At 39.0% G+C, this 16787-nt stretch overlaps 1 protein-coding gene across 22 annotated transcripts in view; it reads left to right on the top strand.

Moving 5' to 3' along the window:
- The window catches only part of UNC80 (unc-80 homolog, NALCN channel complex subunit), a 261092-nt gene that overhangs the window by 81468 nt on the left and 162837 nt on the right, over window positions 1–16787 (top strand). For 18 of the 22 annotated variants that reach the window (XM_068245196.1, XM_068245188.1, XM_068245180.1 and 15 more), the window contains 3 exons: window positions 2850–3022; window positions 5492–5704; window positions 8417–8588. In XM_068245196.1, the coding sequence (XP_068101297.1) occupies window positions 2850–3022; window positions 5492–5704; window positions 8417–8588 (558 nt within the window). The remainder of the gene's footprint in view (window positions 1–2849; window positions 3023–5491; window positions 5705–8416; window positions 8589–16787) is intronic. The other 4 variants (XM_068245197.1, XM_068245190.1, XM_068245186.1 and 1 more) reach the window with 1 other exon arrangement.

Here is a 16787-nt window from a genome sequence, read left to right as displayed (position 1 = left end):
CAGTGCCTTCTGCAAAATTGATACCAAGTTTACCTTACATTTCCATATTTCCTATTTTCATAAATTGTAATGAAGATTTTTATATTTTATACCTCTCCACCCTTTGAAAAAAGCATCTTAAAATGTTTTGCTTCTTTAACTTAAAAAATGTTTTCAGCATCAAAAATAATATTGCAAACTGTTTTGTCTAGTATAATAAGTAGAGTACAACAGTGATGTTTGTGCTCACAATGCACATTTTGAAGCTGAGGATAGCTTAAAATTGCTGACTACATAAAAGAAAAAGGTTTCTTTTAACAAACTCACTTTTTGGGGTGATTTACTTTCCCCTCCTCATTGTGTGATGTGGTATGCTGCCTTTGGGACTAGACTACCTCACTGGTCAGTTGATTCTTATGACCACTGGCAGATGCGTCAGCTGACTTGACAAACATTTAACAATTCAGAACTGTCATCTGGGACTGTAGAATCTAATATAAGCTATGTTGGTTGCATGTCTCAACACTGATTATACCAATAGCCAGAAGTGGCCAGCACTAAGCAAAGACAAATAGTTAGTAATTATTATTATAATTATATTCATGGAATCCAAATCCAAATCCAAAAAGATTCTTGAATCCTTTGAATCTTGCATCTAATGAATCCTGTACATAAAAATTGTGTGATCCATGTAAGGATAGTAGTTAAAACAGTAGTTAAACTTAGAATATACTAACTAGTATCCTTACATGGATCAGACATTAAGTATGTACAGGATTCATTAGAATCGAGGATTGAAGAAAATCAAAAATCTTTTTGGTTTCGTATTTGAGGAAATAGGTCCATGGACTGTTTTCACCATGAATTTGGGCACAACCCTTGTGAGTGTACATTTTGCTTACATGTCTCTTCCAAATGGAGGTCTAAGCAAACCTGTGTCAAAAATGTGCTTAGTATGTTTTACATTTCTCGATAGACACGGGATATCAGCCCCTCATACTTGACTTATACAGTATACATTATAATGACTTTTTTTTCCCATGAAAGGCATGTCCTATTTTCACTTGTCATTTCACAGAGCTGGTTTGCAGATATAACAAGAAATAAAAAGAGCTATACTATATACTTAGCTTAACTAAGTTAATTGAACATAGGTTCCACCAATCCTGTAAAAAATATTACATGATGCCCAATGGGATCAGCTTAGTGAGAGGGGGGTGTACGTATGATTTATGGCTCAGACCTATGTCTCACTCTGTACAAATATGCAAAAAGGAAATTTAAAAGCAAAGACAAATAACAATGAAACCAGGCATAGATCATTCATAAGAAAGCAAGAAATGTAATGCTTTTTCAGGCTGGCCTTACTTTACAGGATCTGAAAAAGTTTAGTTTAAAGGGTACCTGAGACAAGTAAAAAAATACTTTTATATATACCTGGGGTTTCCTCCAGCACCCTTCAGGCTCATTGGTCCCTCGCTGTCCAACTCCACTGCCTGGATCCTCCGCTAGGTGGCCCAGTAATTTCACCAGTTGGTGCTAGTCGGCGAAGGCACAGTCTGACTGTGCAGACTTTGCTGTCGTGCTACGATATCTGGGAGCGTTCTGCACTTGGGAAATAGTAATGTGTAGGCGCAGAACTCTCCCGGTGATGGGACGAGTGCGCACTGCTGTGCAGAGCATGTGCAGTACATCCCAACTTGCAAAGGTACTGCCCGGCCTAGAGGAGGAGAACGGTGAGATATTGATCAGCCTGAAGGGGGCAGGAGGAAGACACTGGTATATATAAAACTTTTTTTTTTTTTTTACATATCTCAGGTTTACTTTAAAGTGTACCCAAACCAAAGCTTGGGTAGAAAATCGCATATTTACCTAAGAAGAGGGAAACCTCTGGATCCAAATGAGGCTTCCCCGCTGTCCTCCACTCCCCCATTGGCGCTCATGGCTCCGTGCTACTGCATAGATGCAGCCCTGCTTGTGTCAGAAGAGGAGTGTGGCCCTGATCAGCTTGTGGGTCTGAGGACCAGAGAATGCTGTGGGAAGTCTCATTAGGATCCAGAGACTTCCCTCTCCTCATCTACGTATGTGTTTTTAAACCCGAACTTCGGCTTGTTTGGTACAACATTTCATTTCCCTAAAAACCCTCCAGTTTCTTAGTCCTTTTCTTTTGAAAAACATTACTTTGATCAAAATATTTTGCTTTGAGTAATATAATACTGTATATTATATATTACCTATTTCCTCATTAGCAAGTATATACAAAACACATGTAAATCCATAAGGATTAAATCCAAAATACAGCAGAATACAGGTTCTTAATAAACATGAACATTTTTCAGATATTTTATATATATTGTAAAGCAGCAATTTTGGTAAGCAGATTAGTTGTGTACTTTGCTATTGCTATCTTGTGTGTATGCTATAGAATGAAAGTCAAACTATCTCTTTATTGGTTTAAGTCTAGCTGTATTAGAAAGACGTATTAATTTTCTTAAGATATTCCACACTCTAGATCCAATGTATAAGCCATTAGGCTGCTTTTGTTCTACAGATTACCATATTTTAGATGTACCATCTATGCATGTTATTTAAGGTTTTGCAAGAAGCCATCTGATTTGTGGAAAACCCAAACATATAAGAAAGTTAAAAGTAAAATGCAAAGGCGTGTGGAATACCTTGAATAGTCATTGTCTGTACATGCCCCATAATACGCTGGTGTTGTGGGTGATGCCACCATGTGCGCTTAGCTTCAGACCACGCATTAGACTAGAGTTCTGGGGTAATCCAGTGGGTTGGGGTTCTGCATTGGCTCTTTATTGGTGAGATCTTGTGCTTCCCCCCCTCTTTCCCCTTGCCTTTGCATTCTTCAGGATGCCACAGCTATGACGATCACAGCACTGCTAACCAGGAAGGCAACAAAAGTAAAAATGTGGTGAACCTGGGAGCTATAAGGCAAGGCATGAAGCGATTTCAGTTCCTCCTCAACTGCTGTGAGCCAGGAACTATTCCCGATGCCTCCATCCTCGCTGCTGCCTTAGATTTGGTAAGCATCTATTGTTCTATCTACTATGTAGGAATGATTGTAGGAGAACTTCAGTCTGGTAGTATTTAAGGTTTCTAAGGAAGACATTTTTGGACCTTTCATTATCGAATGAGACTCCATTGTGTGTAATGGCTTATTGAAACACACAAAAGCATGATACCTTTGCATATTTATGTCTATGGTCAGCCACTTCAAACCTAAACCTTTTACAATGTTAATTTTTCGGCAAGACCAGACTGTTTCAGCCTTTGGAATTGTCTGTCACGTGTATAGCCAAATTATACATTTAGAGAGGACAGATGAGATGTTATTTTGATACTATATATAAAGCCCACACTATAGCTATCTGAATCTGAAGTGTAAATAAAGTTATGATATAATAATTTGTATGTCTAGTACAGCTAAGAAATAGAACATAAGTAGCACAGATATGAGTCTCATATTGTTTCCAGTACAGAAAGAGTTAGGAAACTTCAGCTGTTATCTATGCAAAGGAGCTTCTCTGAGCCCCCCAGTGCTGTTTTCTGAAGCACTTATCTCAACCTGTTGCTCACTGCTTCTTGTTTTTTTTAAGGTTTTACTGCCAGGAAATTTAAAGGGTCATTAGCTCTGCTTTGTTTCATCATTTAAAATACAGAGTGTAATTTGTAAACTGCAAATGTTAGAAAATTATGCAATGTTATAAAATAATCCACAAAATGGAAAGACAAGAAGTTTTGGATCAGGATGATACCATTTATTGGTTAACTTAGAGATGAATAAACAGTAAGCTTTTGGCTAATAATAGCCTTCGTCGAATTTGGTTCTTGTATATGAAACTGAAAATAAAAATATGAGACTCTTTTCTTTGTTACTAATGTTCTCTTAATTATCCATACTACACATACAATTCATTAAATCATACGTTTTTTTATTTCACTTCAGTGTCACTTTAAACCAGTAGCTTTACCCTCAGCAGATGGCAGGAAGTTGGGGAACAGGAGCTAATTGTTTGTCACTTTCAGTTTCTCACTTGTCATAGAACTTTCTGCTTCCAAATCCCTGTATGCACAACTCTGACGAATATAATATCTCAGCAGAAGGAATGATAAACACAATAACCATAGAATAACCATGTTTCAAAGAGTTACGCAATATGGAGTAACAATTAATATGTATAGAAGGTGCATCATGAGTGAGGTTGAGTAGGTTGACCGAGATGAAATCTAGCTATCCAATTGGACCAAAAACAATTAGAACTGTCCAGGTTGGGCTTTTATTTGTACGATATCCGTTCCATATGGTAAATCCACTACCTTCTATCCAATATATCTATGGTGAGGGATGGAACCTTTTCAATGCCTTTCGATCAGTCATCTGGTGGCCACACAGAACAAAGAGGCCAAATCATTTTGGTGCTTGGTAAGTTGTTGAATTTTCTGGCAGAAAAGTTCAACGTAGGGGCTCAGGAGTGATTCATATGTGTATCAAAAGTTGTTAATATTTTGTGAAAGAAGCTGATCCACATATCTTGAACCTGAGTATAGACCCACCAGCAGTGGGTAGAATCTACATTTACATTGTTACAATGAAAGGGCTGTACAGTTGTAGGCTAGTATATTGTAGATAGAATTTTGGGAGTTTGATACCATTCATAACAATTTTTAGAACACTTCTCTTTAATAATAATGTTACTAGAGGCCTTAGCCATACGGAGGAAGAGCTCTTCCCAGTCTGCAGGAGGGAACATTGCAGATCATTTTTCCATAGGAGGGATAGTGTTAGGCCCCTTTTCCACTAGCAATCGCTAAAATTTCGCGGCGATTACCCGACGTTTGCGATCGCGATTTTACTATGCTATGCACTGCATAGCAAAATCACGGCAATAATCGTTCCACGGCGCGATTGAGTAAAAAACTAATCGCGGTAGTGGAAATGACCTACCGTGATTCCTATGTTAAATAGCAAACCGTAACGATTTGAAAATCACTAGCGGTTTGCGATTCAGCAATCGCAATCGCGCTAGTGGAAAAGGGCCCTGAAGGAGGACATTGTACCAGAGCAAAGAGTCTAATCTAGATATCAAGCCTGAGGCTTCCACAGTTTCAGTTCTTTTTCTGTAGAAGTTTGCATGTTTTGTTGTGATTTTTCTATGCATTTGAATGAGAATTTGCATTTTTTACATTTGCATACCAATGAAATGAACTCACATAAAAGTTCACATTAACTTAACTTAAAATTTTCATGTGATTTTTCATGCAAAACTTGCACATGGCACATTGCTCACAAAAAAACAAGTATACCTGCCGTCAGAATTTTAAATGCAGAAAAATAAAAATTTCAAAAGAACACACACAAATTGCAAAGTCATTACATGTGCGGCGATCGCATTTCAGAGATTCACAAACTGCAAGCATTTTCTAACAAGTGTCACCTTTACCTAAGAAATATGTTTATGTTTACCTAATATGCTCTCTCTGTCTCTGACAGGAAGCTCCAGTGGTGGCCAGAGCAGCTCTCTTTTTAGAATGTGCACGATTTGTGCATCGGTGTAACCGTGGAAACTGGCCAGAATGGATGAAAGGACATCATGTTAACATTGCCAAAAAAGGCCTTTCCCGTGGTCGATCCCCTATAGTAGGAAATAAACGCAATCAGAAGCTCCAATGGAATGCTGCCAAGCTATTCTACCAATGGGGAGACGTAAGTAGACTATTTCGTTGTGATTCCAGTTATCGTTAATCAGCCTCTCCTGTCTGGTGGGATTTTAGCTATTTCAGAAACAAAGCATGATGACAAATATGCCTGATCAGTGAGCTTAAAGGGAACCCGAGGTGAGAGTGATATGCAGTCTGCCATAGTTATTTCCTTTTAAGCAATACCAGTTGCCTGGCAGCCCTGCTGATTCTCTGCCTCTAATACTTACAACCATAGACTCTGCACAAGCATGCAACAGATCAGGTGTTTCTGACAATATTGTCAGAACTGTCAAGATTAGCTGCATGCTTGTTTCAGGTGTTATTCAGTCACTACTGCACACAAATAGACCAGCAGGGCTGCCAGGAAACTTGTATTGCTTAAAAGGAAATCAATATGGCAGCCTCCATATCACTCTCACCTCGGGTTCACTTTAAAACACAAATATGAGGTTCATGTGGCTGAGAATAACTGGTCAGACTGATAGCATTTATAATAGGAGATTTGATGCCACCGCAGAGGTATGATGAACTTTTGCTACTGTTAATGACAATAGCACTTCTAAAGATGTATACAAATTGAACTTCCAATAATCGAATATGAGGTGTAGGGTGGGATGTGTATAATGTGGCTTTATAGCTTGTTTCTGGAAAATCTTAAACACAATATGCAACCACAGTACAGATATCAAAAAAACTAAAATTGAACCCATAATTAACTGAAATCAGATTATTCTGTTCTATAATGGGCCTTTGCAGGGAGATCCCAGCAATTTAACTTTTACTAGCGCAGCGGGAGCACTGGCCCTCAACCCATCAGCGGCACGTGTGTTACCGTGGGGACACACACACACTGCTATGTTAACATGCAGGGTATTGCGTGTTTCCATAGCAGCGTGCGTTACCTCAGGGAGTGCATGGCAACTTTACCGTACTTTAGTGCATCAGACCCTGAGTCCACTAGGTTGCTGTATGAGAGGTTCTAATATGGGGAGGGTGCAATAGTCATGTTTGTGGTTGTAGGATGGCTAGATTGTCCCAATTAGAAGATGTACAGTGTGTTATGTGTGAGAAGATTGTGGGGAGGGTGCAGCATCATGTATGTGATTGCATCCAGTGGCATGGGGAGTGCAATAGGGAGAGAAGTACTATATGTGCTGGCCAAATATTGTTGTGAAAAGGAATGTGCTCAGGTGGAATGTGCTGGAATGGGGGACCTTGTCTTATATGCAGGTCTCATGGGAGTGCCAGAGGGTTGTGTGTGTGGGGGGGGGGGGGGGGCAATGTCATGTGAGCATAATGTGCTGATGTGCTGTGTAACTTCTGTCTCTCTCTTTCTATCTCTCATAGTTTAGGTTCTCATCTGATCTCTTTACTCTTTACCATTAGCTCTTTTCTCTCTGCCACCATTGTTTTGCCACCTCTTTGCTTCTATACTGGGGGACTGTTACTTCCCTCTGTCTCTCTCCACCACCTCTATATCTCACATCCCTCTGCCCTCTACCCCTTCCTCCTCAACTTCTCTACCCATTCAACCTTTCTCTCACTCCTCCCCCTATTCAACCTGTCTCTCACTATTCCAACCTCTTTCGCTCCCATCACCTATTTTTCTTTCTCTCCCATAAGTCTTTTTTCCTTCTCTTCCCAACCTCTCTCTCCACAACTTCTCTAATTTACCTCTGATTTTTTTTTCTTTCTCTCACATTCTCTATTTAAAAAAATATATATTTGGCATGTATTATAGCTTTGACATCTTCCACAGTGCTTTAGAAAGTACATAGTTACATACTTTGTCTAGGATCAAAACAAATTATCAAGTTCAACCTCACAAATCATCTCACTGACTGGAAAGAAGATATCTTCCTACATCTAGAAGTCATAGCTCTGGATTTCCTTTAAACGACTTCCTGTGGTAACATATTCCACTTTTTAACTACTGTGAAGAACCCCTTTCCAAACAGGTTGTAAAATCTCCTTTCTTCCATGTTTAGATCCTATCTTCTTGTCCTTTGTACAGACCTAGGACAAAAACGCTTTTCTATTGCCCTTGGATGTATTTATACATGCTAATCAAAGCACCACTCGGTCATAATTGTTAAAGTTAAATAAACCCAGTTTGTCCAACCTTTTTAGTAAGTGAGACCTTCCATCCCCATGATGAATTCAGTTGCCCGTCTTTGTACCTGTTCTAGAATGTCAATGACCTTCCTACAGATGTGGGAGAAAACTGGAGTGTCCAGAGAAAACCCACACAGACATGGGAGAACATGCAAACTCCATGCAGATTCAAACTTGGGACCCAACTCCGCAAGGCACTGCCCCACCCAATATTTCTTCTCAGTCCACCTTCTTCTTTCTCTCCGGACCTTCATTTGCTAAGTAGCATAAACCTATAGCTCATTCTTTTCATAGCACCTGTAAAGGAAATTTCACTGTACTGACGGTGTAATCTGATTGTGATGGCAGTTCTGTCCATGACTTCTTTATTTTTTTAAGGCCCAAAGGGCATAATGTGAACCTCTTTATCGGTAACGCTATTTTGCTGAGATAAATAGGACAAAGAAAATGCAAGGAAGCTCTAAATGTATTGCTATATATCTTAGGCAGTAGATGCCAGCTAATCAGACACAGGCTGGTGTCTAAGGAGCATATTCCAAGCCTCTATCTGTGAAATTACATACATACAAACATAATGAGATACATATTAATCTTGTTGTAGGTTATAGGTGCCCGTCTCAATGAGGTTTGTCACAGTGAGAGTGAAAGCCCAGCCAATCTTCTAGGCCTTATCTATGATGAAGAAACCAAGAGAAGGCTGAGGAAAGAGGATGAGGAAGAAGACTTTTTAGATGACAGTAAGGAGAATCCCTTTACTACAAGAAACCCTGCTTGTAAGGACCTCTGCTTTAGGAGCACTCTATTTCTTTTTTATTCTTGATAATTCTTGCTTGGATATTTTAGGCGGGTTTATCACCTGTTCCTTGTTTCTCATATCAGATCAGCCAATTGCGTTTTTTATATGGGGTCAGGAAGTCAAAAGGATAATGCTTGGAACTTTTAATGTGCTAGTCCTGACCTTGTGTTTAGAACCTGATATGGCTGGATCATCCTGAGGGACCAAGATGCAGGTGGCAATCCTACCCAGAGGCTGTATGCACAGAACTCTTTGCACGTGCCTTTGGTAGACAGAGTAATAGAGGCCCCCAAAGTTTTTCCTTGGATATCAAACTGAGGTAAAGTTTTCTAAACTCTCTTATATATCTCTGCTGATCTACAAGTATATTTTGCTGACAACTGGAAATTGTTGGGTTTTCCCCCATACAGGACAGCAACAATACATCATCCAGTTGAAAACCGTATTTCTTCTAAAACAATATTGTTTTGTGCTTGTCCAAACCAACTGGGATTAAAATATATCTTATTACCTAACCTACACTAACCCTAAATATATACTGTATATATAGATCACATTCAGATATTCTAATGCTCTCAATGCACACCCAACAATCTCTAGAGTAAAGAAAATTAGCATTGGTTTTAAAGCTGACTTAGCCCAATAATTCTATTGAAGAGCTACACTACATTGCTCTATGATGTCTCTGTGATCTTTATTTCTTTAGCTGAAATGAAATAAAGATTGTAATGTAAATTATTCATAGCTTCTGCATCCCTTAACCTAAAGTGCAGCATCTGTTTGTGTCCAGATGGGTCTATACCATGTGCCTTATTGCTCTGTGGAAAATATTACGTTTTACGTTGTTAAGGCTCTTTTTTCTGTGCAGTCTGTCTCCATATATTTCCAAGGCATTATGTTATACGATATCTACACTGTAGCAAAAATGTTCCATTGATAGCTTGATAACCTGCCTTATCAAGCACAAAACTGCTACAAAACTTTACATAAACAATATGCTCTAAATTGCACAGCACCAGAAATTGACTTGCTCACTGCTATCAACTATTGCTTCTGCCCAATTTTTTAACATATAAAATCCACAAATAATGCCTTGGCCATATGTGTGCTAACACTTCTATTCTTCTAACTAGAAAATACTGAAATGTTAAATATTTTCTAGTTAGTATTGATTTCTACAAATACAACTATACAGCTTTTGCAATGTTAAACCTAAAGGTTGTGCTTACTTTAACTTTCAAATAAACTTGGTCCTTTGGACTAATGACAAAAAAGGTACTATGTATGAACCAGATGTTTTTGGGGTTGTTTTCTATTTTACGCATTACTCACGTGGATCTATGTTATATGGATTCTTAAGAAAATCCCCACAATTATGCTTCAAGAGTTCACAAATATAATCATAAAACACACTAATGGACAATAAAAAAGAAGGTAGGTGGAAGCATAAAGCTGGACAATCACATGAAATCGGAGTTTAATCTGATCAGACTCATCTGACTGTTTTAAATCTAGATTGGGAGACAGTCCTAAATCTATTGCACCAGTAGACACCACCAGCTGACTGTTCTTCCGGCGGAAACGTAAAGGTCTGAAAGGCTTGTCCAACATCAATTGTCCATTGAGATAAGTGGCTACAGGCAGTATCTCTTATTTTTCATGCCCCTTAGGCATAAACATCCATGTGTGTGCCTGCATTGTGCAGAAAGGAGGGAAGAGACGTGAAGCTAAGAAGGAGATGTTTTGTCAGAAGATGTATGTCTAACGGACCCCAAACTGGGATGCAAATTATGATCTAGGCAGAGGCAGCAGATGTTGGTGGTTATTGAGACCAAGTTGTTAGCATCACATTTTAGCTTTCAGCTCTCACTATAGATGGTAAGGCCAGGAGTTAGGATTATTGATGTTAGCTATGAGTAGCTTTGAGTAAGTAGCTACTCATAATCAAAATTTAAATTAGATAGCGCTACCTGCGGCAGAGTTGGGTTAACTTATCTATGCCGTCGCCTATAGCCGATGCATTCCACTTGCGGTCCTTGTAACTCCACTACTTACTTCTGCAATCTTGGAAGGAGGAATTAGTGGCATTATGTGGACCATGAGTTGAACGCATCGGCAATAGGCGACAGCATAGGAAAGTTAATCTCCCCCCCTTCCTCGCCAAGGGAAGCACTATCTAATTTAAATTTCAATTATGAGTAGCTAAGTACTTGTAGCTATTTGTAGCTAACATCCCTAGTTAGGATTAGGTTGGTGTTGGGGAAGGATCCAGAACAATGTTAAATGTACTTGGTGCTGAAAGCGTGGAATGAAAATCAGTACTGTCAAATCCTATTCATAAAAGTAATGGACTTGCAAAAGTATCAGATATACTTAAGCTTCTAAGCACCTACATGCAAACCACTTAACGACCAGCTAACGCCCATAGGCGTCAGCAGGTCTTAAGTGGGTTACCATGGAAACGGCCGCTCGATCAAGCAGCCTTTCCATGTCAGTTCACGGAGGGTGTCTCCGTGAACAGCCGGAGAGCTGCCGATCGTGGCTTGCCGGCAAAATGTAAACACATGGGGAAGAAATCCCCGCTGTTTACATCATACGGCGCTGCTGCGCAGCAGCGCCGTAAGGCAGATCGGTGATTCCCGGCCTCTGATTGGCCGGGGATCGCTGGCATCTGATAGGCGGAAGCCTATCCTTCAATGCGCAGGACGTAAGTCCGTCCTGCGCATTACGTAGGAAGAGGGAGAGGGAGGTAAGCAGCGTGAGGGCGGAAATGGCTGCGGAGGAGGGCTTTGAGGAGCCCTCCCCCCCGCAAAACGCAGATGGCCGGCGGCGATCAGACCCCCCTGGCAGGACATCCCCCTAGTGGGGAAAAAAGGGGGGAAGTCTGGTCGCCCTGGCTTCAAAGTGATCTGTGCTGTGGGCTGGAAAGCCCACGCAGCACAGATCGGACCAGCATAGGCTGGTCCTTAAGTGGTTAAAATACCATACAGGTTAGCCTCAAGTCCCAGGTACTCAATTACCATACCTTACTATTGGTTGCAGTTTACACCACCCCTTCTTTGCTTTATACACACTAAGTATAACCTCTCAAGCTTTGCAATTGGCTTGAGAGGTGACCAAAGTCTCACTAACTGATTGTGAGGCCTGGGAGTAGGGAGAGATTGCAAAAAAAAAAAAAAAGCTAATTAAAATTATATGACTGGGTCAGTATTTGAATGCCCTGGGGAGATCCTGTGCCATCTAAAAGGTTGGAAAAGTGCTTATAGGGATTTGAAAATGCCTGCAACCCATCTATGTTAACAGTTTAGAAATCATCAATTATATTACATTCATGCTTGTTGTAGGTATTTGCAACTTACCTCTCAGAAATATTGCTTTTACTGTTGCCAGGGTAAAATACTTAAATTGCTACACTAATTGCTACTTCCTTTTTCTCTGTTTTGTACTATAGAAAACAGAATTTAGATCCATTTTTATATTTTAATCCTGTATACACCATTTACCTTATGCAGGGGAAAAGAAAACCAAGGTAGAAAACTGATAAACTGTCCATACACTGCTCTGCTCAGTTAATATAGTCAACAACCCATTAATTATTATTGATTTTTTTTAAATACTTGTGAATATATTATCAGTGTTTAATCTTTTGGCTTTTTTGTTGTAAATGTAGTGAGAGACGATTTTAAAGTTCAGGTTTTTTTTTTATATATAAAAGAGCCTTTTCTGGCCAGCTAGTACATAATATTCAGACAGCATACCATTTTGTGCTGTCTGCAAAGAATAGTAATAAATGCAGATGACTACTAATTGACGATCACAGGACACAACCTACTTTGCTAATTTGCGTATCAATAAACTAGTATGCACGGTGGCTGACTTACAACAGAACAAACATCTGGATCATGCATAAAGACCTACAACTATGTGGTCAAAACCACAACATTTTGTTTAAGTTAAAGTGACCATTTTATGCCAATTATGTTGTCCTTGTAACGGCTTTTTATGTTCTTTATCATGTGTATGTTGGAATATTTGTAGTGTCAGATGTGCAACCAGATCTAGTACTATAAACATTATACTCTAAAAATTCCATACTGGAACATCACGGATGCTTTTGTATTTTGATTTTTAGGCACAAAATTCTATAGAATATTTATTGTGGACGATCAATGTAAAACTATATTTAAGGCTTTCTCACAGTGGAAACTAATAAAGATATATATATATATATATATATATGTGTATATATATATATATAATATATTCTGGTTGCATCTTTCTGAGATATTAACATTGCTTTCCTTTTCTAGCTATATTCTGCATGCATTTTACATGCTAGTTACTATATTGATTTTGCATGCACCTAACTGAAACATGTTGAGAATACCGCTTACTGATTTTCATAGTTTATATGGGTGGAGCAATCTTAAATTATTCATTTCTTTATATTATCATTAATATCATTAATTATTATTATATACTACAGACGTATAGAATACTGTAGAATACCAGTGTATACAGAGAATCATACATATGTTTGTTCTGAGATACACTAATATGGGGAAGATGTTCACCGCATGATGGTACACTGCGAAAACTGCATGTTTATTAAGCTGCTACACCAGTAAACTGCAGTAAATACATAATCAAACACTTGCCGGAGTCCCCTATACTTTCCTAATGGTTTTGGGTCACCCGAGCTGCTTAGGTATTCTGTTCACTGTACTACACATACAATTCATTATATCAAAAGTTTATTTTCTCTTCAGTACTTTTTGGAATACTAGATGTTGTATAAGTCTCATTCACTTCCATTTAGAGTACCCCAATTACAGATATGTACATAGTCTACAATGGAAATTTACTGTGTAAATTATGAACAGCATGCATGTTTCTAGAACACATTTCTGATCGAAATCAAGAAAACCCTGTACTGTTAGCTGAAAAGTTCCAGAGAAGTTCCTTATTTCCTTCATTCTAATACAATGTTAGAGCAAATCTTTGGAGGTTTTTAGACGATAAACTAGTGGCAACTGTGTTTACAGCTATGCCACCTCTTATTGATGAAGCTTCTTGGTTGAGAAGCTCAGCCACACCTCCTCCCATCTTAACCATGCCTTCTGCTGCTAGTGGTCATGCCTCTACTCACCCTTGGCCCGTGCCTCCTGCACCAGACACACCATGTCTGGCTTCTTGGGGATATTATTGCTTGGCCTCTGCACCATTACAGGGCCAGGCCGGTATAACATGGAGGTGGTGATAGTAGACAGATCAGTAATCAGGACTAATGGGAACTCACCAGGGCTCAGAAGAGCCACATTTGTGACAGCAGACAGCACTGCCGAGGTAGTAAAAATATAAACTTTACTTCTTTACTGTAAGATAGGAAAGCAATAACCAATTCAGGGTAACTTCAAAATAAGTTCAAAATATACACATGGAACACAGCTAGAGCAACTACTGTGATGATTTTCAGTTGGAAACCATTGTTTAATTTAGATAAATGTGATTTGGATGAGGTCTTCTGGGAACACAACAAAGGTATAAACTAAGGTCTCTCTCTATGTGTAGACCAGAAAAAGGCACAGTTGCTGCTTCTTGTTAAGGGGCCATTATCCTTCCTTCAAGAGTCCTTCCTTCCAGGCCATGTGTGTTTGAATCTGTCATAAGTGGATGGTGCCGTCTCATAGTTTAGATGCACCACCAGTTGATTAATTGTGAGAGTCCAATAAACAGAAAGTATATGCAAAAAATATGCATTCACAATTCAGTGTTTCCTGCTGATATTCCCAAGCACTGCAAATGTTCACAGTGTAATGCTGGGCATACATGGGGTCGATCCGGCGGCCGATTAGCCGCTGGATCGACTCCCGCCGCGTCCCCGCTCATCCGCGCGTACGCCCAGATAGATTCCCGCTCATCCCTGCCGGCGCTTTTTATCTTCCGCTCGATTTGCCGCTATGGTCCGCCCGCGGGTATTGAGCACGGATTCGATCCCCTCGGCAATCGGACACGTCGGATATTATCAAACAAGCCATCAGCTCGATTGATAAGCCTCCCTCGACGCCGTGTATGCCCAGCATTAGATTACTTTACAATCAATACATAAAAGCAAAAATGTTGTCTCTACAAGGATGGCATGCTAAAAAGTCAACCAATGCTTCTTTGAAATCTCAGATTTCTGAGGACAGATTTGTTATGTCTAGGATTAGCATAATTAACACAAGTTTGATTATGGAAAAAAGCCCTTATTTACAGTATATTCTATTTATGCTGTAGCTACGTGACAGTTTATTGAGGGAGACATGCAGTGAAGGGCAGTCACATTTAAAGCCAACCTGAAGTGAAAATAAACTTATGAGATAAATAATTGTATCCTGACCCTAAACAGAACTTTCCTGGAGTCCATATTCATATTTGGGGTTTAAGAGATAAAAAAAACTCTGCTCTAAAAGATTAGCCACAGAATGAAAACCTTTTATGTGCAAAAACAAATTTCTTACTATTTTTTCATTACTATTTGTGGAAATCCTTAAAGAAACTGAAGTTAAGAACTTGATTTCACTTTGCAGACAGCACTAAAGAGGTAAAGCCTCAGTGTTTACTGCATGGAGAGAGAACCGTGGCGGTGCTCCTGTAGTCTATTCACAGCTTCTGGTAAAAACTAATTAGACACTTTGATGTTCCAACCACAGAAATAAAGCACTGGTTTAATAAACCCTTGCTGTGAAAAAAAAAAATTAAAAATGGACCCAGGCAAGTTCTAAGTAGGATTGGTACTATGTATTCTTGTTTATCTCATCATGCCACATGTTACTTCAGGTACCTTTTTATTTCTCTGTGTTCAAACAGAATATTCTTGTTGCATAACTTTGCTTCACTGCTCTTTACTGCATGGTCGTCTATTAGTAAGTGCTCTCAAAAGTAGACTGCAGTATTTCCATGAGATTAGTGTTCACACCCGTACACACAATCTGAGGTCCAGAAAAAAATTGGCTTTGGTCTTTTAATCATGTAAACAAAAGACAAATGCTCAAAAACATGAAGATGCAATTTTGAGGAGAGCGGTCTTTGCTCTGTACCTGAATGCATGAAGGTGTTTTTATGATTGGAAAATGTGTTCTTACACATATATATCTTCAGTCTGTGCTGATCTGCACAAAGCAGTATCTCAACATGTTTTAATTTTCAGGACATATCTGACAGACTGTTCAATTATGGATTCTTATAGGTATTACTCTAACATATTTACTTTCTAAAATCCAAATAAGAAGCACCCATAATTGTACAGATAATGTCTTGATGCAATTGAATTAAGTAAATATATTCATAAATGTTCAATGTCTGCAGTGCCATACTTTCCCTCATTATCTAGATTCTAATTTCACCTTCGACTTTCTTTGTATTCATTTACTTTTTCAGGTTGGCTTCTTTTTGTTTCTTATACCTCATACCTGCATTCTCTCCATCTTTTGCCTCCTTGTACTTTTCACAAATGGAATTTGCACTCAGGCACACATGTTTAATGTGTGACGTAATCACAGTGGCCAGTCCAGACAGTAACCACTGTGGATCCTGAAGCAAGAAAGCAGATGCTGATTTAATCCTCTATGGGACTGAAATTACAATACTGCATAGAGGCATTAAATCAAATCCTTGCAATTTTTAGCTGACCTCTGATATAATGGATATGAAGGTTTGCTGGAACAGGCACTTCAACCTACCAGAGATCATTCATTCATACATGTGTGCTTTCAAGATACTATTTCTTTATGATTTTATGTTTACAATTTGGCAGTAATTAAAAGCTTGGAACAGTGTTAGTTAGAGGACCATATAGTTGTCCTGGGTTTTTAACTATGCCGAACCCAGATGTGTGTATATTTCCAATTTGCTAAGCATCAATGAACTTTCGGTACTAACTGTCTACACAGTCAAAGCTACAGTTCTTCAGGGTCAAGCATAAAAGTTGTTTAGGAAATATCAAAATGGCAGCTCAGCTCCAAACAGAACCTTATACAACTCACCAATGTCCTGATAGCATATGCACTTGTATTTGTTGTCTGAGTTCAATCAACTGCAGTATACACTTAGTGCAACTTAAACCCCAAATTAACATAAAAGGGTTAGAACTGCAAGTTTCTTTGTGTTGCCTACTAGGCAATCACTGCTCGAT

The sequence above is a fragment of the Hyperolius riggenbachi genome, chromosome 7, assembly GCF_040937935.1.
Source record: "Hyperolius riggenbachi isolate aHypRig1 chromosome 7, aHypRig1.pri, whole genome shotgun sequence".
In the NCBI taxonomy this organism is placed as follows: Eukaryota; Metazoa; Chordata; class Amphibia; order Anura; family Hyperoliidae; genus Hyperolius; species Hyperolius riggenbachi.
The sequence above is the reverse complement of the archived record's forward strand: the minus strand, read 5'-3'. Positions and strand labels throughout refer to the sequence as shown.